The sequence below is a fragment of the Echiichthys vipera genome (assembly GCF_963691815.1).
Source record: "Echiichthys vipera genome assembly, chromosome: X".
Taxonomy (NCBI): domain Eukaryota; kingdom Metazoa; phylum Chordata; class Actinopteri; order Perciformes; family Trachinidae; genus Echiichthys; species Echiichthys vipera.
Window position 1 is genome coordinate 36,853,809 of NC_139825.1, and position 24,417 is coordinate 36,878,225.

The 24,417-nt window shown below is 42.9% G+C and overlaps 1 protein-coding gene across 5 annotated transcripts in view; it reads right to left on the bottom strand.

Annotated features, from left to right (window-relative positions):
* magi1b (membrane associated guanylate kinase, WW and PDZ domain containing 1b) overlaps positions 1–24,417 on the bottom strand; it is a 158,200-nt gene that overhangs the window by 10,186 nt on the left and 123,597 nt on the right. For 3 of the 5 annotated variants that reach the window (XM_083939096.1, XM_083939094.1, XM_083939098.1), the window contains exons 13-19: positions 16,224–16,255; positions 15,797–15,841; positions 13,742–13,988; positions 7,970–8,061; positions 7,048–7,240; positions 5,618–5,989; positions 3,484–3,651 (exon numbers count right to left, since the gene is read on the bottom strand). In XM_083939096.1, coding sequence (XP_083795222.1) covers positions 3,484–3,651; positions 5,618–5,989; positions 7,048–7,240; positions 7,970–8,061; positions 13,742–13,988; positions 15,797–15,841; positions 16,224–16,255 — 1,149 coding nt within the window. The remainder of the gene's footprint in view (positions 1–3,483; positions 3,652–5,617; positions 5,990–7,047; positions 7,241–7,969; positions 8,062–13,741; positions 13,989–15,796; positions 15,842–16,223; positions 16,256–24,417) is intronic. The other 2 variants (XM_083939095.1, XM_083939097.1) reach the window with 2 other exon arrangements.

Sequence of the window (24,417 nt, forward strand, 5' to 3'; positions counted from 1 at the left end):
GCTTTAATGACAAAAAACAAACTCATTAAGTTACTATAGGCGCGTAAAGAAACCTCTCTTGCAATTTACAGGTTGTGTTTATTTGATTACAACTCTCCACTCTTCTAAGTTCCCTGTTCACTATTCCTCTCACGGTCAGTTCCCTCTCATCTCTTCATCTCCTCCATCTCCACAGGTCCCCTTAGAGCGTGCTGGCTTAACTCTTTTGATTGCCCACAAGGTACAAAGTCAACCAGGCAAGCTGCAGCGTGGGTGGAGAAGGAATAATTTCAAATTACGCTGAGGAGAACCTTCTAGTTCTGGGCGTGTGTGAACGTACACTCATGACAATTTCTGGCATCAACCGCAAACTGTGTATCAAAATCACATATTTTCTGTTGCTCTCTTTTCACTGTCACCGCCTCAGATTTGTCACTGTGAACCCTATTTGCCCCTCCATCTTCTCATTTGCATAACCCACTCCTTCCATTCTGCTGCCTCTCTCCATTTCTCTCTCTCTGGCTGTGTTTTCTGTCTGGAAATTAATCGAATAAGCTACATTTCTTGCTGTCTTTCCGCTCCGTTCGCGACCCCACCGCCTCTTTTCTCCTCTCTCGCTTAAAAACATTCACAGTGCAAAGAAAAAGCACTGAGCTGTTTCTGTAATTTGTCTCTGGCCCCGGCGATATGCCCTCCCACCCTGAATGGTCCGAGTTAGGAAAGAGCAGTGACAATCACACGAGGAGAAATGGGAAAGAAAGGAAAAGAGATAAGAGAAGTGGGATGGCTGTGCTACACAATATACCCCAGGTTTTGCTAAAGAAAAAAAAAAAGGAAAGAAAAAGACACATCATATCACCTCAGGCCCGTCTGTCTCCATTCTCATACATGATAGGAAGCAATGAGGTGTGCTTGGTCTAGGCTGCAGATACATAAGCTTTGATGAAAGCATTAGCTGTTTGTGCATGTATTAATGCGCACCAGCAGAAAGCGTTCCTGTTTTGCTTATCACTGTGCCTGTGAGCATCAGTCACTACAAAACTCCGTCTGTGTTCGAACACAGGGAAGAGGTGAGCTCAATAAGGGGCTGAACTCAGAAAGTTTTTTTAAAGACTGATCCGCACAAAAATAGGCACGATCAGTCATGTGTAAATAGAGCCAGAGAGAAAAGCCAAACAACTTGAAGACACAAGCCACAATTTTTCCCCGTCGCTCTCTCGGCCTCCCTGTCAGACAGTCAGTCAGTTTGTTTGACACATGCACGTAAACAAACCCTAACTTTCCGATTAGGCATATCCAGTTATCTCTCTCAGACGCCTTCGCTCTTGCTATCTGTGTCTTCTTGGCAGAGCAATTTTGATTTTGGCTCTCTGTTCTCTTCAAGCGCTAGGCTAGAAAAAAACAAAAAACTCTACCTCCATAAGAAGTGAGCGTGAAAGCAACGGGCGGCAGACAAATAGCTTCAATTTCTACCACACACACACACACACACACACACACACACACACACACACACACACACACACACACACACACACACACACACACACACACACACACACACACACACACACACACACACACACACACACACACACACACACACACACACACACACACACACACACACACACACACACACCTAATTAAACAGCATTTGAGAAGCATCCTGGGGTGATCTGTCGGCACAAAGTAGCGAGAGCCCTCAGTTGCTCTGCACAACATGCAATATGCACAAACTTTATCTTAAAACCACTTTGAAAAAAAAAGACACACCAACGTATACAGGGGAAGCAGTTCTGTCAACACTGCAGGGGTGTTCCAGTCACTTCGAAGAGCAAGTGAAGAAAACGGCAAGCTTTATATAACACTGAAGGCATACAAAATAACCACTTAGGAAAATAATGGCAATGGATGACAATGCTATTGTTTGACAACCATTAACCCCTTAATGATCTGACAACATCCTGTCTATTGGAGGCTAAGGAATGCAGTGGTATCAACCGTGTCATGTTAGCTTGTCGGGAAGGGAGCATAATAACAAGGTTGGATTTAATTTTTTCTAGGCAAAAACTGTCATGGCCACTTTCAAAGCGGTCCCTTGACGTCTTACCTCATGATGTCTGGATAAAATGTGTTCTATGTTTACCTACGAGTCTACCCTTCACAAACATGGCCACTTTATGATAATCCCATATTGTTTGAGTAAAAAAAAAAAAAAAAAAGTTTTTCTCATGCGGTTTCAATTTCTGCATTTCTGCTCCAGATGTCAAAGTTTTTGATATAAAATATAGCATGGATTATTCTATAATGTCCCTCAAGGTCTTGGTCTCTTAATATGGTGTTTGTGTAGGGATTTTTTATCTTTTTTTATCAATGAAAAAGAATGGCCAAAATTGTTAAATGTACCACCAAATCTGTGTAACAAAACTGCAGCAATAATAGACATAATAGAGCATGGTCGTCATATACTTCCATCCTAATGTTCTAAGCCCTCATACACTTTCACAATTTATTAACTTTATTTCTGATTTATAACTTGATAAACTTGACATAGTGTTGATGCCTGCTGCCGTGGTCCTGCATGACGCTTCCTGCTACTATTATAATCTATAACCTTAGCTGTGCTTGTTTCTACTATTCTGCTGTATTAACTGCCATAACATATAAGTCATATTCACATTACTATAGATATTATTATAGTTATTGGAAGTGTGTCTGTCTCTGTGTCTTTCTTTGTCTCTCTCTGTCCATCTATCCATCTATCCGTCTTTTCTCTCTTTCTCTCTCCTTTTCTTCCTTCCCAAACGGTCAAGACAGATGTCCGTCTTCCACAGAGCTGGGTCTGTCTGACGTTCCTGCCTGTTATAGGGAAGGTTTTCGTTTGCCACCGTACTCTACGGGGGAATTGTTGGGTCTAAGTTCATCATAAATAAGTCATAGAGTGTGGTCTTTACCTAGTTTGTAAAGTGTCCTGAGATAACTTTTGTTATGATTTGGCACTATAAATAAAATTGCATTGAATTGAACATACAGAGCTGCATCTCATTAATCTGCAGGTACCTAACTTTCAGATGATGTATACCACTTTATGACGCACCACTTTGTGACGTACCACTTTGTGACGTACCACTTTGTGACGTACCACTTTGTGACGTACCACTATGTGACGCATACTGTTGACCTTTTTTGTGCCACTGAACATCTCCTGTCCCTGACTCCTCTAAAAGTGTGGAATAGTAAGAAGTTATTTGTGTTATTTTAGTGTGACTTGTGAAAAGCTTCACTCCTACTTGGACAACCTTCATGAACACCCTCTTGCTGGAAGGCTGAGGGCTACTCACTGAAGGTGATATTGTCATAATGTGCTGTGCAGTACGGCAACGCACACTGTTGCAAGTAACCCGAAGGTTGCTGTGTCTCCATTCTGGCAACAATTTATCTATTGAATGAATTAAACCACCGATGATGAAAAGAAATTATCTTGTCAAGTTCTCTACTCACCGTCTCCAGGAATGATGCGTAGTGTGACGGTGTTCCCGGCCTCCTTGATGAGGTTGACAATGTCAGAGTGGGACTTGTTGGTGATGGAGCACCCGTTCACAGCCAGGATGCGGTCGCCGACTTTCAGCTTCCCGCAGCGGTCTGCTGGGCTCCCCTCAATGATGCGCCCTATTTTGTGGGGCATGGCGACACATGCATTGCCAGCTATAGTCACCATTGACATGTTGTGATGCGTGATTCAGTGTGTGTGTTTGTGTTTGTGTGTGTGTGTGTGTGTGTGTGTGTGTGTGTGTGTGTTTGGGGTTGACGTTGGATTGCATTTGGAGAGAGAAGAGAAATAAATAGGAAAGGGGGAAAGGAGTAGAAAAAGAGGATCAGAAGGTTGAGGGTTAATTCACCGACAGCCAAAAGCTGCAGAAAGCTGATCATAAAAAGGCCCCAACAAAATGCAAGCGTTGAAAAAGAAGGGCAAGTGTGCGCTCTGCAAAGAAATAAGAGATTATGCCATACTGTACTTCTCAGACCTTTTACTGTAAATTGATTTTTAAAAAATGAATCATTGGAGATCTTTCAATGTCTTCACCTCTGCCCTCTCTGTCTCATTGTTCTCTTATATGTAGAGCTGCTCCAGCATCACATTTCGAAAATGGTTATCATTAATATATTTGCACGAGAGTCAGCAGAAAGCTAATAATGAGAGAACTGCGTTGCGTCGTCTGCCTCCCAAACACCTGAACATGCAGAAAGTTGGAGACGACAAACACACATCAGAGCTGACATCTAACCAACTACCCTGAGGTCTCTTCCTCTCTCTCCCTCTGTTCAGACCTCTGTTCAGACATCAGTCACTGCAGAGAAAAGGCGTGTGCAATCACTCCATCCTTTCCTCGTCTTCCTTTTCATTATTATTCATCTCTCCCTTCAACCGCTTTCCTTTCTTTTCTTATACTACAAACTTGTATAACCCTGACCTCTCCCCATCTATTTAACTCAATCTGGTTGTAAAATATTGAGTGGGAGGTAGATGACGGTGAAACGGTGAAAAGGAGGGCAGGGGGCATCCTTACTAGATGCTCGAACCACCTCAACTGGCTCCTTTCAACGCAAAGGTGCTGCAAATAAAATGCTTCTCCTATACTATCAGTGTGTGTGGACTGGTTTCATGTAGACAATGGGCTTCCAATAGATTTTACATGTCCGGTCAAATCAAATAAAGCATCTCTGAAGGCCTGTGCTTTCTACTCTGGTATGTGAAAAGGAGCTTTGGCCCTTTGTAAGCCCACCTGAGTATTTTCAGGCCTTTTCAGTCCACCCACACTGACTGAGATAAGAGAACAGAGGAGAGAGGTATGCCACAGTCGTGTCGGCAGGAAGCTGTGTCAGTAGGGCAGAATGCACTGCAGAGAAAATACACTACCTGTCTGTAGAATTTAAGTTAATCTGAACAGCTTTTGATGCGGATGTGAGAGATCAAACAGTAAATACTGTGACATACTGAATTTTGAACACAATAATTCTTCAATCAGCTAAGTGATGCAAAGCAACTTCAAAAACGTAGATGGGTGAGTCAATCAGTCCGTGCATCTGTTTGATCTTACATTGTAAAATAAAAATATATGATTCACACCGAACATTTCCCCTATTTATTTTTCTTGCAGCACTCATTCTCATTAAGTTATCATTAGGATTTTAGTGCCAACCTTCGTGGTAGAAGCCATTTAAGTTCAGCTGAATAATACAAATGCCTTATGTAAGACCCTCTTCACTTGTGATCAATTATGAAAGCCTTGTGCGAGTGTAGCAGCAGCTGCAGGCAGAGAAAGGGTTTCAGCGTCTTGGATGGACACGCTCAGATGAAAAATGAGAAAGAAGAACCAGTTCTTTGAAGAGAGGTGGTATCGATCTGGTGGGGCTGTAAATAGCCAGAGTAAGTGCTGGTTGTCAGAGTATTTAGTGTTCAGTGGTTTTATGGATGACACAAGGCGGCCCATAAAGAAGATAGGAAGATACAAGGCCTCAGTGAGGAGGGGAAGCTATAGAGTGTGTTTCATGTTTTACATGTAGGATCAACAGCTGTGTGCCTCAAGATATTTTGCAAATAAAGCTGCAAACAGAAAAGCGTGGCATCTCTTACCGAAGGTGGTGCCGGCTTCAGGCCGTGACACAGACGAGACGATGACAAAACCGAAACCTTCGTTTTCGCCGCGGTGGATCTCTACATCGTAGGGCTGCAAGGCGGAGGGGGTGTTGGAGATGAGGTTGGGGGGCTGAGAGGAGGTGGTGGTGACCGCTGCAGCGACCACAGCGTTACCACTGCCTCCTGCCCCTCCGCCCCCTCCCCCGCTCCCAATGCCAGAGGTGGAGCCGCTGCCGGAGCTCACGGTATTGAGGGAGTTCTGGCTGCCCTGTGGGGTGCGCTTCCCGATCTCCTCCGTCAGGCTGGGTGCCTGGGTGCTGCTGTGGTGGGATGATGCTGGTGATGCAGGCACGTCTCCCTCTGCTTTCACTAGAGATGGCGGGGGAGGATAAGGTGAGAGTGGGAAAGGAAATGGTGTGGAGAACAAGAGAGGAGAAAGATTTATGGAAGGAATAAAAAGGAACAAATTGTGGAAAGGGAGGTGAGACAGAACAGATTGAGAAAAGAATGAAGACAAGTAGATAAGTATTAGGCCAGACAGTGTTACATAGGAAGTTCACAAGGTAATAGAACAGAAAAAGCAGAGTAAGAGGCGGTTGCACATTAAGGCAAGATATGACAACACAGCAAAATGATGCATCATCTGTACAATCAGAAATCTGATAAAGATTGTAAATAAAACAGCTAGTTTGTGCTGATGTGGTGAAAGATAAGATGGCAAGAAAGCTCGGGGGAGAAGAGCCTCTCCAACAATCTCTCCTCTGATCTGTTCTAAACAAAAGATCAACTAAAGATGCGACCCGCCTGTTGGATCTGGATATTTCATTCCACATTTAATTTCCTGTACAGCTGCTCATGGAAGGCGCCTCATATTCTCAACGCTCTGAGGCAGACAGGGAGCAGCAATGCACTAATGTCTGTCCACTGTCATCAGGCCGAAGGTTGACCACCCTCTCCATCATATTTATGGCCCTCTCTTTATCGCCTACTGAGGAGCAGGGTAGAGCTAGGCAGAGCAGTGAAATGGCAGAAACTCGGATGGGAGTTTCTCGGGTTAGCGGCCGAGCGCTTCCAACTGTTACACACCAGGACTATTACAGAGGAAGGCAACTGCTGCAACAAGCAGGTCACCGGGCCCCTGATGGGGAATTTAGATTAAAAGAAATGGAGCCCATGGCAGTGTAAAATACAGAGTATTTTTCGTGAGGAATAATGACTTTGTTGGCTAAATACACTACTGATAGAATATGAAACACAATTAGCCAAATGCTTACATTTGCTAACAGCAACTATGAGGAAACAGATAAATAGATAGATAGATAGATAGATAGATAGATAGATAGATAGATAGATAGATAGATACCCAGTTACAGTGTCTATCTATCTATCTATCTATCCAAGCTGCTCATTTATCTCTTCCTTCTTACCGGCGTAGTTGGTTTTGCGTCGCACAGTGAGGTTGACGTGGCCCTGCTTGGCAGCCTGCTGCATCAGTTGCACCACCAGTTGGTGCGACTTTCCCACCACTGCCGTGCCGTCCACGCATATCAGTTCATCGCCGGACCGCAGGCGTCCGTCCTCGTCTGCCGCGCCATACTTCACTATATGGCCGATGTAGATCTTAAACACAAACAGAAGTGACTTGTGAGACTGTGCGCAGACATCTAGATTATTGACAGATGTGCAATACATTTTTACAATATATACATGGAAATAGTTCAAACAATGTTTTAATGGATACAAGAATTTTAAATGAAGATGTGCTCTAGTATAGGTACATACATTAAATAGGAATTCAAAGATGTCCCAACTTATACAACAGGCATAAAATTGGCATGCAGTAAAGGTCTACTGCAATTTGAAGCGCACTGTTTACCTACCTTTACACCTCTCCATCAGCCTGCTAGAGTATTCACCCCCACTCCAAAGTAAATCATTATTTATTTTTCCTTCAAAAAACACTGTGCAGGCCAGTGAACAAGAACAAAAAACTTTAGGAAATGAAAAAAAGAAGTGGTGTGTGTGTGTGTGTGAGAGAGAGAAAGATGGCTATATTTCTTTTTACATTGGCAAGATCAAAGAGAAACTGTGCTGTAGAAATCACCAATGTGAAGCTGATGATGAGCTCAGAACTCCATACGGAAGATAGATAAACAGAGGAATAGATGTGGTGAGAAACCCTAAAGAAGCTGTTTGGACTAGTGCTGGGAATACAGCATTGTTTTATCATTCAGGTTCCTCAATCTTATCACTTTTAGTTCATAGTACAGTATAGTGAAACCTGAGCAAATGGAAAAGTAAACGAGAGAGAATCCGCTCCGAGAGATGGAAAGAGTGAGAGAGACTCACCGGCTCTCCTGGCTCATTGCCTCCGAGAATCCTGAAGCCGAACCCTGTGTCCTTCCTCCACAGGAAAATGTCCTGCTCTTGGAAGTCTGGAACTGTAAAATCAACAGAGCACCATTAACATTTCTGCGTTGAGACCAACAGCCAGCCAAATTCCTTCCTTAAAAACAGTTAAGGCAATTTTAACATTATTCGGACGGCGCTTTACGGTCTGATCCTCGCACGCTATGTTCATTTTACAATTAAGTTCTCAGGACTTTTCCTTTGTCAAGTATTCAGTTGTCAGGCGAGTATTCAAAAACAGAGAGACTATTTATTAAATTACCAGAAAACATGCTATATCGTGATATTATCATCATCACAAAATTACTTATCTATATCGGGGATAGGAGATTGTGGCTATATCAACCAGCCCTAGCTCAAGCTTTGTCATAAAAAGGAATCATGACCATAATGGATGTACCCATTGTTCTCAGGGAATCAAACCAACTGCCTGCTTACATCAACATGCAAATATTCATCCTTTCAACTGTTCTAAGCTTTGTCGCTAAGGTAACACTTTGCACACACTATGGAGGCTTTGGGAAAAGAACAAACAACTGATCCATCGAAAGATAAAAAAGGATCTATTTTGGGTAAAGAGCACAGGTATTGAGCTTAAATAAACTATCCAAAGCTAGACTGACTGCCAAAACTATTGAGAGCAACCTCATTTATTGTTCCTGGAATTAGTAATGATCAGGCTGAAAAATTCCACTCTGAAGTCTGAAATAGCATAGTTTTCTTTCCTTTGAGCTTTTAACATGTTCATTGACGCACACACACGCACACGCGCGCACACACACACACACACACACACACACACACACACACACACACACACACACACACACACACACACACACACACACACACACACACACACACACACACACACACACACACACACACACACACACACACACACACACACACACACACACACACACACACACACACACACACACACACACACACACACACACACACACACACACACTATACATTACTAATCCAACGGTCCACACTGTTTCTTTTATGACGCGTGTGGCATGCAACTCCATTTCTACTCTCCCATATATTGGAGAGCACCTTCCCACCTGACAGAGATGCTGAAATACACTATGTATTATTGAGTATGGCTAGTTCACAGTCCACTCCCATCCACAGAAAGAAGTGTGTATGTGTGTGCATGCTTTTCACTAGAAAGGTGCTGCGTTATAAAAGAGGATTTGCACTGCAGTGAATGACATCTCATGGTTCATGTAGCAGTGGAAACGGGGGTAGCCTCAGAGGGGCTACTGGGAGCCAGTGGAGAGACTGAGTGTGTGAGATGTCATCTTGGTGTACACATGAGCTTCTTTGCTTTAAGTATGTGTATACTTATTCACATATTCATGTTATGTGCATGCATTTGTGTGGCAGCAGCTGTGTTGTATGGGCTGAAAAACATGCACCTCTCCTGGGGAGGTTTCCTTTTATTCCAACACAGGCCACTGCTGCCAAGGCCACTAAAGCCACTAAGAGGCAGCAGGATGGCAGAAGGCAGAAACAGCCTGCTCCCAATCTGTTCTTTCAGTCAACAGTTCAAATCCCTGTGGAATGCAGCTATCTCTTCCAATCTATCACAATGTAACTGTGGAAGAATTGGAAGAGAGGAAGAATCAGGGGGTAACTGTCGCAATCTGCACCTTTCCATCGGCGGGGTCAAATGGCACAGTTGCACCCTGCTCCTGTCGATTAATAGATCCATATGTGATCCCAGCAGTGAGGCAACTGGGCGTGAATCAATCAATATTTTACAAAGATGGACTGACCTGTGAACAGCTATGAGCAAGTTCTGCAAATACCAAGCAGGGATAGTTCAAACAGTGAGAAAACAATTATTTTTGGCTTCTACCAGAACATGTTTACATGCTTTAATGTTAAAAACACAATTTATTTTTTTCATACTGTCTGTCTGGACATATCTGTATTCATTATCTGTCTGAAATACTTCATTTTAGTAAAGGTCTTCATTTTAAGGACCCCCTCCTGAAAAAGCTCAGTCTGATATGATTGGTCAGCATTTGTGGGTCTTTCGCATCTGTGCTCTGTCTCTGCACCACTATTGCAGCTGGGTAATGACTGTAACAGCACTGTAGCAGCAGTTTCTGCCTTTATATAGTATAGTTGTGACATCACAATTGTACAGAAGTCCTGACGGCTCATTTAAAGACACAGTTTCTGTATAGGGACTGTGTGCATTTTTTTTTCTGCATTTGCATTTTCACAGTACCATGACCTGCTTTGAAATGAAAGAAAGACATGGAGCTCTCACTTCTTACAATATGGGACCTTTAAAACCAGACAACCATCAACATGCAAATGGAAATTGTCTCCCTACATTGTGTGTTTCAAGATCTTGATTTCAGCAGGACTTTTCATTACAGTGAATGTTACGTAGAGAAATGTCTCTGTCGTTGAAGCATGAGGCCTATAGGGTGCACGCTGCAGGATTTTAGGATGAGAGCTCAATGCAGTGTGAGGAAGCGGACGTTTCACAACTGCTGTTATGGTTCAACTTTCCTCCTTGTCATTCTATCTATACTCCTCTCTACTTTAACCTCAGAATCCCTTCATCTCTCCAAGCTTGACCTTTCTCTTGTCCTAACTTTTCTTTTTCACGACCCATTTCTATGTTTTTGTTGCTTCCCTCTTCGTTATCCTTTGTCCTCTCTCTCTCTGCAGTCCTCCCATTTGCACTGAGCAAACTGGCTCAGGCAATTTAGACAACCCTGTTGAGACTCCATCACTGTAGGACAAGTATGTAGACATCATATCACCATTTGTCTTGGTTACTTCTACTCAGTATCACAATTCTTTATTTCCTTTTTAAATCAAACGCTATTGTCCTCTCAGCCCTTCATGGCAGCATGCCAAAAAGTGTCTGCACTAAAAACTCACACTTAGCGCTTCTCTTAGCACTTCTTCAGACATCTAAATAATGAAAAGCCTTGACAACTGGTGCCTGGGAACATGATTAGATGTTCTAAGCCCTTGCAGACTCCTGTTTTTTTCTGTTCTTCTCCAGATTTTTTTTTTTTAGCTTGAAAGTGGATCTGAGGGTCATTCTTTTTAATTGGAGCAATCCTTTTGCTTTGGCAAGACTAGACAGAGGAGGGGGGTATGTAATCCACTGACATCCTCTCTACGCCTGCTGCTAATTACTGTATACGCCTGTGTGTCTCTAGAGGTTTAGTGTAAAAGTGTGTCAATGGTGCCAGTGTCGACAATTGAACCACAGTGGCACCTGGTGTCACAGTTTTTAAACAACTGGACAGAGTACACGTGGGAGACGACACTTTCAAATGCTGGTTGGAACTCAATGTTAACTTTGAAAAACTTCTTTCAAAGCCACAAAGAATAACTCAACATTTTTGAAACTACTCTTATTCACTTTCTGAGTTAGATGAGAAGATTGATATTTCTCCAATAACTGTATGTCAAATATAAAGAAAGACTGATAAGAGCCAGTCTAGCTTTTTCTCCTTGTTTTCAAAGTACAACAAATCAGCTTTAAAACTACATCTTACTAATTAAGAGGATATATACCTTGTTTGTGTAAGCTGCACACAAATATAAATTGTGAAAATTGCTTTGAACAAAGTTAGAGTGACTATTTGTGTCTGCTTTCACTGTAAGCTAAGCTAATCGCTGCCAAAGATATATGAGTGGTATCAATCTTCTCAAGGCGGCAAACAAGCAGATTTCTCAAAATGCTGAAATACTGTAAATTACACATTTAAAGGTCCATATTATGCATTATTTTAGGTGTATACGAGGGGTGGAACGGTTCACAAAATCCACTGTTCGGTTCATATCACGGTTTTTGGGTCAAGGTTTTCGGTTCGGTTGTGTTGTTTTTTTTTATTTCTTTTAGATTCTGAAAATACTGTGTATCAGATCTATTGCCTAATAATTAAAATTTTTTTAATCAGATATTCTTAAGGACATGTCATGCAATCATGCAAAAACTGAAATAATGAGGCAGCTTGTTTAAGGATTACTGTAACTGTATCAAAGTGAAGTGAGATTTTGAAACAGTAGGAGAGACATTGCTGCATTTACCGGTTTATATATCTATTTGGCAAAAAGGTAAACAATTATTGTTTGCCTTCTAGGTAAGAATATTAAGTTTTCTTTCACCAAAATGCACACAAACAGCAATCACTGAACTGGCTGAAATAGGCTAAATCAGGGCTGCTCAATTCATTTGGAATTGGGGACTGTAAAAATATGAGCATCACATTAATGGATAGTGTAAAACAATGCAGCGACATAGGAGTACATACAGTATATTGTCTTTATTTTATCAATGTAAATAGTAGTCATGACCTCAAAGTGCCACAGCCTTGTCAAAAAAACAATCCTTGTTAAATGAACAAACCTGTGAACCAGAGGTTTACACTCAATTATTGGACTAAAGTACAAGTTTGAAGCTCTTTTACTTTTACTTGAGTATTTTATTGACATGCTACTTCATACTTCTACTCCACTTTAAATCGGTGGAAAATATTCTACTTTTTACTCCACTACATTTATCTGATTACTTCAGTTACTAGTTACTTTACCAGGCTGACAAGTACATATGAAACATTAGTTTATTCATCAAAAAGTGGACTGACAAAAATGAACGTAACATAAATGCAGAGTAGCATGATTTTTCTGAAAATGCCTTCTCAACTTATCCTCTTTACACACCGATATGGCTGCAGAGTAAACTCAGGCTTCACAGTGACGGCAACAAAAACTTCTCTGTCCATTCTCTGGTGAACTGGCAGTTTTCTGTGACAACTTTTTTTTTTTTTCAGAGTAGAAAGAGACATTGATGTGGTGATTTAACCACAGATTTAACCAAACTGAAACGATTGAGAACAACAACAGAATGGGGCTTAGCGAGCTGTTGCCAAGAGGATTCAGAAACACACGAAGAAGAGCGTAGCGGGAGCGTGCGTAGCATTGTGGCCGCGTGCCTCAAGGGAGCGCATGGAGCAAGTCTCCCAGCGCGCCAAGACTAGACGTGCTGAGACGGATATGAGAGAAGACAGCGGTCATGAAGACTTACACTAAGTTACACCTCATAAACCGAACAGTAAACACGTTTACCGAACCGTGACAAGCGTACCGAACGGGACAGATTTTTTTAATAAACCGTTCCACCCCTAGTGTATACCTGGATTCTACTCGAACATGTTTACATACTTTAATGTAAAAAAAAATACTTTTCTCATACAGTTTGTCTGAATATATCTGTATTGTCTGAAACGCTCAGTTTCACTGCCTCTTTAAGCCCCCCTCCCAAAAAAGCTCAGTCTGCTCTGATTGGTCAGCGTTACCTTTTCTTTAACATCTGCCCACTCAGCATCTCTGTGCCATCATTGCAGCCCGGGAATGGCTGTAACAGCACTGCAGCACCACTTTCTACCTATAGACTTTTTTAATTGAATTCCACTTCCAGGCAACAGCCTTGGTCCTTGTTAACTTCCTGTCAGCTGATGTCATTCACATTCACTGTGACGGGAATCAAACTTGGACATATTTAGAATGTTTACAACTTTGAAAAGGTCTATTTATAGAATAGTTGTGACATTACAGCTGTAAAGCAGTACCATCTAAACACACCAAAGGTCTCCCCCTGAGCCAACAGCCCCATGCAGCCCTCATCTGACCACCACCAAAAATGTATATACTTACGCCTACTTTCATACATGCTCCTGGACTGGGCCCAGATCTTAAATGGATCCGGTTTTCTTTGGATGGTCCCGTCTGCTGGGGAGTCCTGGGGTGGCAGTCCTGGCAGCGGCTGAGAGGGGGGCGGTGGAGCGATGCTTTCGCTGAGAGGGGGTGCCAGGGAGGGGTGCACAGGCGAATCTGTGTGGGTGCTCCGGTGACTGGAAACGCTATGCTGGGAGCTGTTCTGACTGTCCTTTCTCGACAATTGCTGTTTGAGAAGCAGATTGAGGTCATTTGACATTTGAAAGTCAGTTGTGTCAGTACACCTGTAAACATGGAGGCTAAACTGGGTGCCGACACATTGGTAGACACAAAAAAAGGTTATTGCTAACTCCGCAGTGTAAAGACAAGGGGCTGTGCTTTTTGAAATGTGAATCAGTGGGGTGAAGATTAGAATACAGAAGAAGTTTGGAGAAGGGGTCAAAAAGATTAAAGAGTGCTGCTCCTTGGGGTAAAAGAAACCAATTAGTGTATAATGTCAACCATTGTTGGGTTGCTACCATATTCAGCACAACTATTTTATTCAGACTATTATCTTAGCATACAAAGGGCGAAAAAAAAAAGCCCTCAGAGGTTTCTCATGATTAAGTCATTCAGCTGTGGGAGAAACAACTGTAGCTCAACTTACAAATGTACATTGCCGATTCTTTTTGTTAAACAGAGTGGAATGTATGAAGAAGAAACTGCATCCCCTGCTGCATATGTAGAGATATTCACAGTGAAAAAAGCACTTGTGTGGTCTGAAATCAAGGGAGGATTTTACTTGTGAAGCCAGAAATGTAAAACTCCTCATAAATTGCCACTGGCCCCTCAATAACACAGGCACTTAAGCACCTGCTTGAGGATTTGAAGGGAGTGGTGCTTGAGCCGAGTGAAGCACATACAACCCTGAGCTGAAGCACAAGTATGCTGAGAGTACAAGTAAAAAATCCTTGCCACTACCCGTGGCACAAAGTCCCATCTTCCTCATTTCTCTGAAGATTTCATACAGCGAAGGGAAAGGGTTACAGACGGAGCGTGAGAAAGAAAGGAAGATATTTTAAGACAATAAGAGAAAATGACAGCAGCTCAGTCTCTTCACATCATGTGGCCTCCCAGCACATCAGTTGTAGACAAAAATACATCTGTTCTCAAATATCAAAGTGTTTGGCCTTCAAAGTGCAACCATGTCTTCAATAAATTCAGACTCATTACTCCCTGAATCAGCCTCAGACACCTCTGCAATTCATGTTTATATGCATCACCCTTGTTAGAAAAAAAAAAAAAAGAAGCTTGACGCTTTAGCAAATATAAAGTCGGAGCCAGTCGATCCAGTTGGAGTGCTTACTCTATCAATGATATGAGTGTTACCTCACTGGGTTGTGTGATGAAGTAAAAAACAATAGATTCATATAATTGGTCACACAATTGTTTGGCGCTAAAGTCAAACCTCAGGACTGATGTTTCCCCTTGACCGCAAAATATTTTTCACAACAAAACAGTGCTTCCATTGGCCGATGCGGTAGTATATTCGATTCCTGTCAATTCCCCTATCAAATGGGGAAAACAAATCTCTTGTTCTTGATGTATCTATTAGATTTGACCTTCTGCAGTCATTGTTTCTCCCTTTGTGCTCCGAGACTAGTCTAATACATTGGTTTCTGCTGCTCCAATAACTTATTAAGGAGACAGAAGATGGGAAGGAGGGATGGAGGGGGGAGTGGAGGGTGAAGACAAATCCCTGCTGCTACTCGGCTCAGTCCTGCTTCACCACTAGCAGGCCACGCTTAGGTTCATTGCCAAGATGTTTCATAGCATAAGCAATCATCTTTTGTGTGTTTTAATGAACACAAACAGCCTAATGTTACCAAACATGTTAAAACAACAAGCATTAATGCTATTATCATCACCTCCATCAACTACTTTAACAATGCTACACCTTCACCATTATCATCTAACGCATTACATACCCAGCACCACGCCACCATACCTCATTCCCCAATTCCCCATTTACCCCATCTCAATGACATCACATACCATCCTAGTGTAATCTCTGTATGGAGGAGCCAGATCAAAATCATCCTGCAAAACAAAATTGACAAACAGTCAGTCAGATAGTCAATAGGGTCCCTCCATTAATGCAGCAAATATCAGATGAGGCAGACTCTCAACTGTGATGCCAACTCTCAGGCTGCAAGATTATCACCCTGCGCGATATGATCATCAGTGCGTTAGCAACCCAGCTCACGCTGCGTATCAAAGCCTCTTGTCCAACCCCCCCCAAACAGACCCACAACTTCAGCACAAGTTATACCTTAAAGAGGAGAGTAAGAGATGAGGTAAGAGAGGAGAGGCGGGGAAAGTGAGCCAATCATCCCACTGACAGAAACACCATGTAGATCGGGCACAGAGAAGTGAGGATGAATGGGTAGGAGAAACGTATAGATAAAAATCAACTGCTTACCAGTTTTGGGCTCTTCTTTGCAGGTGCCACCCCTGTGAAGGCAGAGAGAAATGGGGAAAAGAAAAAAGGAGAAGGTCACCGATGTAGTTTTAGTAAAGCAATCATGTCAGAAAAAAAAGAAAGCAAAATTAATTAAAAAATAATGCCAAAAAAACAAATAACAGACTCCAAAACAATGTCACAACAGTGCTCATCTAGCCCTTGTCTCCTTCTCCCTCCTTTCCTCTCTTTCCCTGCTTGGTTCCTTTGCTTGCCAATACGCGGCCGGCGTTCAAGGAGGAAGGGAGGGGGGATGGGGGCGCAGGCAGCGCGATCTATCTGCATCACTGCTGTGACCAGTGCTTGGCTTGACTGGTGCAGCATAAGAGTGGGGCTAGCCCTAAGGGCTAACCCAGCGCTCGCTGTCGCCTGGCTACCCGACGGCGGCGCACGCATGTGAGTGAGTGTGTATGTATGTGTTTGAGGTAGGAGGAAAGTGAGAGTAGAGAGGAAAGGACAGAATCCTGGAGAGCAACTAAGCCAGAGAACAGAGAGAGAGGAGTAGAGAGGAGAAGAGAGAGCTGTGCTCTGGAGTTCCTGGCCGTAGCATTACCCATGGAGAAGGAGTCCAAGATACTGAACATTAAATTATAGGCAACCGTCAGTTCCCCTCTTACTGAGACCATCTTCCTGTGTCCGCTGAGCGCCACGCTCCGCTGTCGAAGGCTCCAGCATCTATAGGCAGTTGCAGCGTCCTCCCCGTCTCTCCCTTCCGTGCTGCCTTTTCCTTTTTTTCCCTTTCCCTTTCTCTCTCTTTCTCACCTCACTGCACACTATCCTCCCTCCCTTTTCTTTCCTCAGCATCATCACCCACCCACCCTCTCGCTCTTTCTCTTTCTACCCCCGCCCCTCCATCTCAGTTTCTCCCTCCCACCCCCCATATGCTGGTAAACATCCTCTCAGCTGCAAACACAGGCATCAGGCAGCTTCTCGCGGTGCTCCCATCTCAAATCGAGGCGTGCTTTAGGTATGACAGACAGGTTTCTGCTTGAGTGAGCAGTGACCAGAAAGATCATCACAGAAATATCATTATCCCAGAGAAGCACACAAAGAAAGACTGACGGGTGACTGAAACGCTAACGCAGCCCCCCCACCCCCTTCAGTATGTCCCTCCTTCCCTCGACTCTGCATGAGATAAACAGTTGTATAAAGTTATGGAAATGAGAGCGGGAGAAGGCATGCATGAAACAAAGAGAAGATGCAAAACCTGGTGTGTTTTTACCTCTATAGTATTCAGACACACAGACACACACACACACACACACACACACACACACACACACACACACACACACACACACACACACACACACACACACACACACACACACACACACACACACACACACACACACACACACACACACACACACACACACACACACACACACACACACACACACACACACACACACACACACACACACACACACACACACAGTTTATTTTTCAGATATCTGGGTTCATTCACAACTGAGAGCTCCAACTGTGTTGGGTCTGAAGCTTTTTTTTTCTTCTCTCCTTATTCTCCTTCCCCATCATTCATTCAGGAGTACATAGCAATCCCCTAAATCAGACACGGATGCAGGTGCAAACTGTCAATTCCGAGGAATTCTCTCTGGGCTAAGCATGCTGTCAGGCTACCATTTGATTATCCTTCCTCTCTCCACTACGACTGATCTGCTGCTGCTGTCTGTCAATGTCTCTCACTCCTAGCTTTTTGACACGTTGATACACAAAACGGACAAACCCTCTCAGACACAGAGTGATTCAGGTTTTCACACTGTACTTTACCGTGGAATCTATATACATTTTACTGGACACACAATATTACCAAGTTAAATATTAATTTATAGATATAGAGCTCAACTAAACTGTGAGGAATTGATGCCGTTTGAAAAATAAAGCAAAACTGTGCACAAAACTAGATCAATAGACAGAAGCCGTTCTTAGGGGTTTTGTGTGTTTGAGTGTGTGAAACACCACTGGGTGTTTGAAGCTCCCAGACCAAAAGGTATTGTGGGTGTTTGGGCCAACATCCAGTACTAATTACATACAAGAGGGAGGAAAGAGCGTCTCTGGACAGGTGGGCGTTCTCGGCTGGTCTTGGTGAGAGAGGGACGACTAAATCCTCAGCTTTCAAATAATGGACCCACTGTAGGATTGTTTGGATTAATTGCAGTCGACTGGTTCAGGTTGACAGGCCGTACTATACCCTCGACTGTACATTTCCCTTGAACAGATAGCAACTGTTGCAAAAAACCTGGCAGCACAGCAGTCGCTAAACGGAAGCTATTATTAAGCAGATTATGTCTGTCCACAGTGCACGCGCGTGTTGGTAGATCTTGGCTAGGAGTGATGGCTTCCAACAGGCAGGTCCATCTGTCACTGTGGTGACAGTAACTGGTGACCGTGGGGAACTGACAGACGGTCTCCAAGGAGTGAAAGGCTCACATCAGCTGTTTACATCAGTAGCCAGGATGTGACACTTCACAGAGTACAGCTTAATTTAGCTTCCTCTATGTGTGCGTGTGTAAACAGTGAAATTAAGTGTGACAGAGAATGCGCCGATACAAAACAAAGATGCATGCAAAAAGTTTTTTTGAAAAAATTAAAAATTTGACAGTTCATAACGTTTTTCCCTGTATTGAGCCTCCCATGACGTTTAAAGAGCAGAGGTGAAATCTCCTCCTCCCACAAATACAGACATCCATCCAGACGAGACCCAAGCGCAGATTATCTGCAGAGCATCGTCATAGAACCAAAGGATGGTGCAATAGTGGAGATTTACAACTTGCTCAATAGCTATAGAGTTGTATAGACATGGGAGATTGGTGGGGCTTGAGGGAGAGAGAGAGAGACTCACCCTATCGCTGCGCAACAAGCAGTGATTCACAGGCACAAGGCCTCCGGCAAGCCAAAAATGAGCGGAGGTGAATAGTGGGCACCTATCAGGCAGGCTGCTCCCCCAGCATTGCTTTTGAGGACTGCATTGCTGTTCGTTATGGTGCCATTGGAACATGCAGTCAGCAGAATTTTTAATGCCAAGTGGGCAAAAATACGACTCTTCCTGCCCATAGAGTGAATTGATTTCCTTGCTTTGGTCTGTGCAGGGACCCATCATCTACATTTATCTCTCTCTAATGGGTGTACACAAGACTGTCCACATTATACAGGCCTCATGAATGTGCATGCCGGTAACTGTGAGTTTGTTTACACAGGTTATGCAAGTTCACGTAATTGTGTGCCTCTTCAGTGTGTGTCCTCAAAGAACACTGGTCTGTAGAGTGCTTTCTGACAGGAGGCATTTACAAGCTGTCTGCTCACTTGCCTCAACGTTATTCCAATAAGAGCTATCTAGTGTGGCAATGATCCACCTGGTGCTTTTAACCTCTTTAAGCCACACGTCCATGAAAAAACAAAGGACAACATTTCAAACCACTGTCTGTCTTCAAGGGTACAATAAATCTCCTTCAAAGTGCACTTAAAGGCAATGAGAAGATGGAAAAACAAACGTAAACGAGAAGAAAAACCCTCTCTTTAAGGGCGCACTAACACTGTCCATCCATACCGTACCCAAGCACGTTTCACGGCTAAAGTCTAGTTCGTTTGACCAGTGTGAGTGCAATCGTAACGCGCCTAGGAGCGGTATGCTTGCCGGCAACGTCCCGTTTGGGAGAGGTGGGCTTTTGTAAAGCACGTTTGCACATGTACGAGCACAAGTGTGCGCATGTGTACGAGCACGAGCACGAGGCCTACGGCGGTTCTGACGTAATTTTATGTGCGCCTTTTCGGACGGAAGGACGGACCAAGCGGACATTTAAAACAATGGCGGCGAAAGGTTCACGATGGTGTGATGCGGAGGTGGAGTGTTTACTGCAGATTTGGTCAGATGAAAATATTCAAAAACAGTCGGACAAGACGCACAAAAACTCTGAGTTCTATGGAAAGATTTGTAAACAAAGAGGCGCATCCCGATAAGGTCAATAAAGGCGTGTGATGTGTTATGCCGTGATGACGTATAGGCAGGTAAGAAGCATTCGCGCGAGGCCCAGGTAGTGTGAGTACAAACGGGTCTGGTGCACGGGGGGAGAGGGAGGGGGGGACAAGTACCCTAAAGCCCGGGGCACAGTACTGATGGACAGTGTGAGTGCGCCCTAACACTATGGATGCTTTGTAGATGAAAGGCTCTTAAGAGTTTTCCAAGTAGACCTACAAATAATCTACGGTCTCAGACATTTGTTTGGGTATTTAGATATCCGTCTATTCAAAGGAGGTAAGGAAACCAACTGTGCTGTGGAGGGGTTCATCAGACACGCACTTACATTTGTAAAATACTTTAATCCCTCATGCCAGCGTAAGTCCCTCAAACTGCCATTTGTCTGTCGGCTGGCTACATGGGAGGGAAGAAAAGGTCCATATCTGAGAGAAGAAGGGTGCAAGGCCTGATTGCCCAATACAGGGACTAATATGTTACAGCTTAAAAAAAGCTGAAAAAAACGAATGTTTAGACAAATGGGATTAATTTTCTTACAGCTGACCAATGACATGAGTTGCTGGACTATTGAGAGGCTGTTTCAGGAATTCGATACCAAAAGAGATTTTAGCTGAAAACAGGCTGTAGAGCAAGTGTATGCATCCCTACAGACCCTGTTACATTTAAACCTTTTTAAAGGGAACAGGGGATAGGAAATTAGCATCTGTGCTACGGCAAGACATTGGAGGCCAAAATGAATTATATCAGCGCATCAGTGAGGGCAGGAGATGACAGGCAGGGGAAAATGAGCACATTAGAGCAGTGTAATTAGACAAATGAAAGAACAATGTATCACGAAACACAGAGCTGATTGAAGTAATAAATCATGCCTGTGGGGCTTATACGCAGTATATCGCAGTACAAATAGTCCGTAAAACCTCAGTTCATAAACTATGAAACACCGTCAAAGTCTCATAACCGGACGGTCTGACCTGTCGATGGTTCTTCCTCTGTGTATTAACTGGACCAAACAGGTTTTTCACAATGAGATACATGCTGATGCATAGAAACACACGCTCACATTTTCGCACCAGTTGACTTGCGCACATGCTCACACATGGTGAGAAAGAGGGGTGAGGGGGCACACTGTTGCACACGGCAGACTTAACGAGTGCGAATCTTAGTGTGCTGGTCCTCAGGGACTGGCTCCCATCTTCACGTGGGCGAGCGAGTGTGAATCTACATATGGAAAGTGGGAGAAAAGAAATAGCAAATGGGGGGGTGCAGGGTTGGAGGATGGGGGAGATCTCCACCAATTAAGACCGTACCAGGCTTAAATCCATAATTGGATGCATGACTGTTCACGTTTGAGACTGACACTGAGCATGTGTGGATGTGTGTGTGTGTGTGTGTGTGTGCATGTAAGTACATGCACAAACGGTGTTTGCTCAGGGAAGTAGAGATTCTTGATGGATAGAAGGAGAGGAAAGAGAGCACAGGAGAAAAAAAAATGTATGTGTATGATAAGCAAAGCTGACATCAGGACCCCAATTAGAGGCCAGTGTGCCTTGCTACCGGCGGAGCGGGCCCAAGTGAGAAAGCACAGAGGAGAGGAAGCGCGGGAGAGTAATTAAGGCACCGTATCTAGAACCTGCTCAAGTGCCAGTGTGCATGTGTACATGTATGTAAGAAATGTGAATGATAGCAATGTGGGTGTTGCATTGACATGTAAAAAATGTGTGGCAGTTCCATGGGAGGAAGAAATACGAACCAATACAAGCAAAGAGTATGTCCATATGGCTTTGATAAAGGAGACATATTATGCTCATTCAAGTTCAGACTTGTATTTTGGGTTTATTTTAACATGCTTCAATGTTCAAAAAACACTTTATTTCTCATACTTTCTGTCTGAATATACCTGTATTCACCCTCTATCTGAAAGGCTCCCTTTTATCATCTGTCTCATGTACCTTCAGATTGGCATATACTGTATATAAACTCTTACTCTTTACACAATAAAATATAGGCCAGTAAGTTACTCATTATTTCTGCCATAGCCATTGGAACTGAGCCTCCTTAGACGTTACATTATGAATTGAATATAACAACAATTTAAATCTCTAAATCTTCAATATCAATGATTTTGATGATCAACTAATTGTTAATTCATTTATCAAGTAACAATTGTGCCAGCTTCTTCATTGTGATAAATGTGATAATAATGCTTTATGTCTGCTATGTTATTGGGAACTGAATATTGGTTGGATAAAGCAAAACATCTGAAGACTCTGGGAAACTGTGATGGAATGGAAATCATTATTTGTTGCAGCCCTAGATCAATAAAAATGTTGTTGTTCATGTCTACAACAAATTGAATTCTCACACTTGCACATATTTCATATCCATGTCCAGATGTTGGATGGGGCTGTTTATTAATCACACATGTTCAGTACTGGTGTGATAGATCTCTGGTACTTTTCTACAAAAACCTTTTGTTTCTTTTACAATGGAAGCCAAACACAAGCGTCTGTATAAGAGCTTGTTTAAAATAGCAAATATATTTATATCCAAGGTGTCCAAAAAAAAAAGAAAAGAGTATGAATCTGAAGGAATCAATGGCAGGTTTTAGGACATGACAGCTTTTGATACTATAATGCTACAAACACATTTTTTAGTTGGTACCATAAGAAACGTGGAGGTTTAATACCCAGCTGCTGTGTGGGACAAATAAAGGAAGTCAACACACTGCATTAGTCCAATTTGTTATTTAGCATATTTGTAAAACATACAGCACTTGGTACTTCAGGGCGCACTCACACTGTCCATCTGTACCAAGCACGCTTCATGGCTAAAGTCTAGTTCGTTTGACCAGTGTGAGTGTAACCGTACCGAGCCCAGGCATGCTTGCCGGCAGCGACCCCTTTGGGAAGGCGAGCTTTTGTAAAGCACGTTTGCACATGTACAAGCATGAGTCCGACGGCGGTCCTGATGTCTGTTTATACGCGTTTATAGACACTATACATTTGTTTCCTGTGGTTGTATTATTCTCTGCTGACTTGCATCCTTCGTTTCTAACTCTAAGTAGGATTAAAACAATCATTGAAGGCTTTTAGTAATGCTGGTTCAATTAAAAAGCTTCATATGCATTACCATCATACATAGCTTTGTCTTTTAGCTCAGTCATTCTTTTAATCACATAAGTCATATCCCACTGTCGGAGTCAGTCACTGACCATTATAACTCTACACATGATGAGGCTGTATCACTTTAAAGGCTTGCTACACTAGCAATATAAAGAAATGCTACTTATTATGAAAAACAGTGAGGGGGAGTGGAACGATGTATTTGTGCGGTGTGTGTATGTATATGTGTGTGTGTCGGGCAGACAAAAAGAGAGCGACAGTATGGAGAAAGAGACAAATTGGTACGAATTGAATGAATGACATGTAGATAGAAAAAGTGCGACACTACAATGTGACTTGGCTGCCATTCATCTGAACAATTCCCTCGACAGTTTTGAGAACTTAACCTTACAGAAGAGTATAATACACACACACACACACACACACACACACACACACAATACCAAAATTCAATCATTTTAGTTTTATCCTCCATTCACAGTAGCTTATTTCCATTTAGTGTTTTTGTGCAACAATTATTTTCAATCAGTAACCAAGACAAAAAGCTGTGTGGTACACGTCAAACAGAAGCATTCACATGCAATGTTTTCACTGCACTGACACTAGCCAACTAACGCTTAAATTGCACGTTAAAAACAAAATGGCTTCAGCTCATACCAAGCCAGAGAGCCAGGTGGGTGGTTAAAATTCACGCCAGCACAATCTGTAGCATCTACAAAGCAACTTTAACATGGGAATACGCTAAAAGCCAAAAATAAACAAGAAATGTTAGTCAATCAACAGGCACAGTAGACAGAAACAGAGAGGAGTGAATCTGAACCTGGGCAGAGAGTAACTGCGTATGAGACGGATGGAAGAAAAAAGGGAGAATATTCAGACTCTGACGAGAAACGACAACCATGGCTCTCTCCTGTTTCTACCCTTCATATTATAATTCCTTCATCTTACCTTTTAACTTTTCCTTCTCCCTGCCTCCTTTCCATTGCAGGACAGCTATGACATTTTGACTGTCAATGCTATTCAGTGTAAACACTTC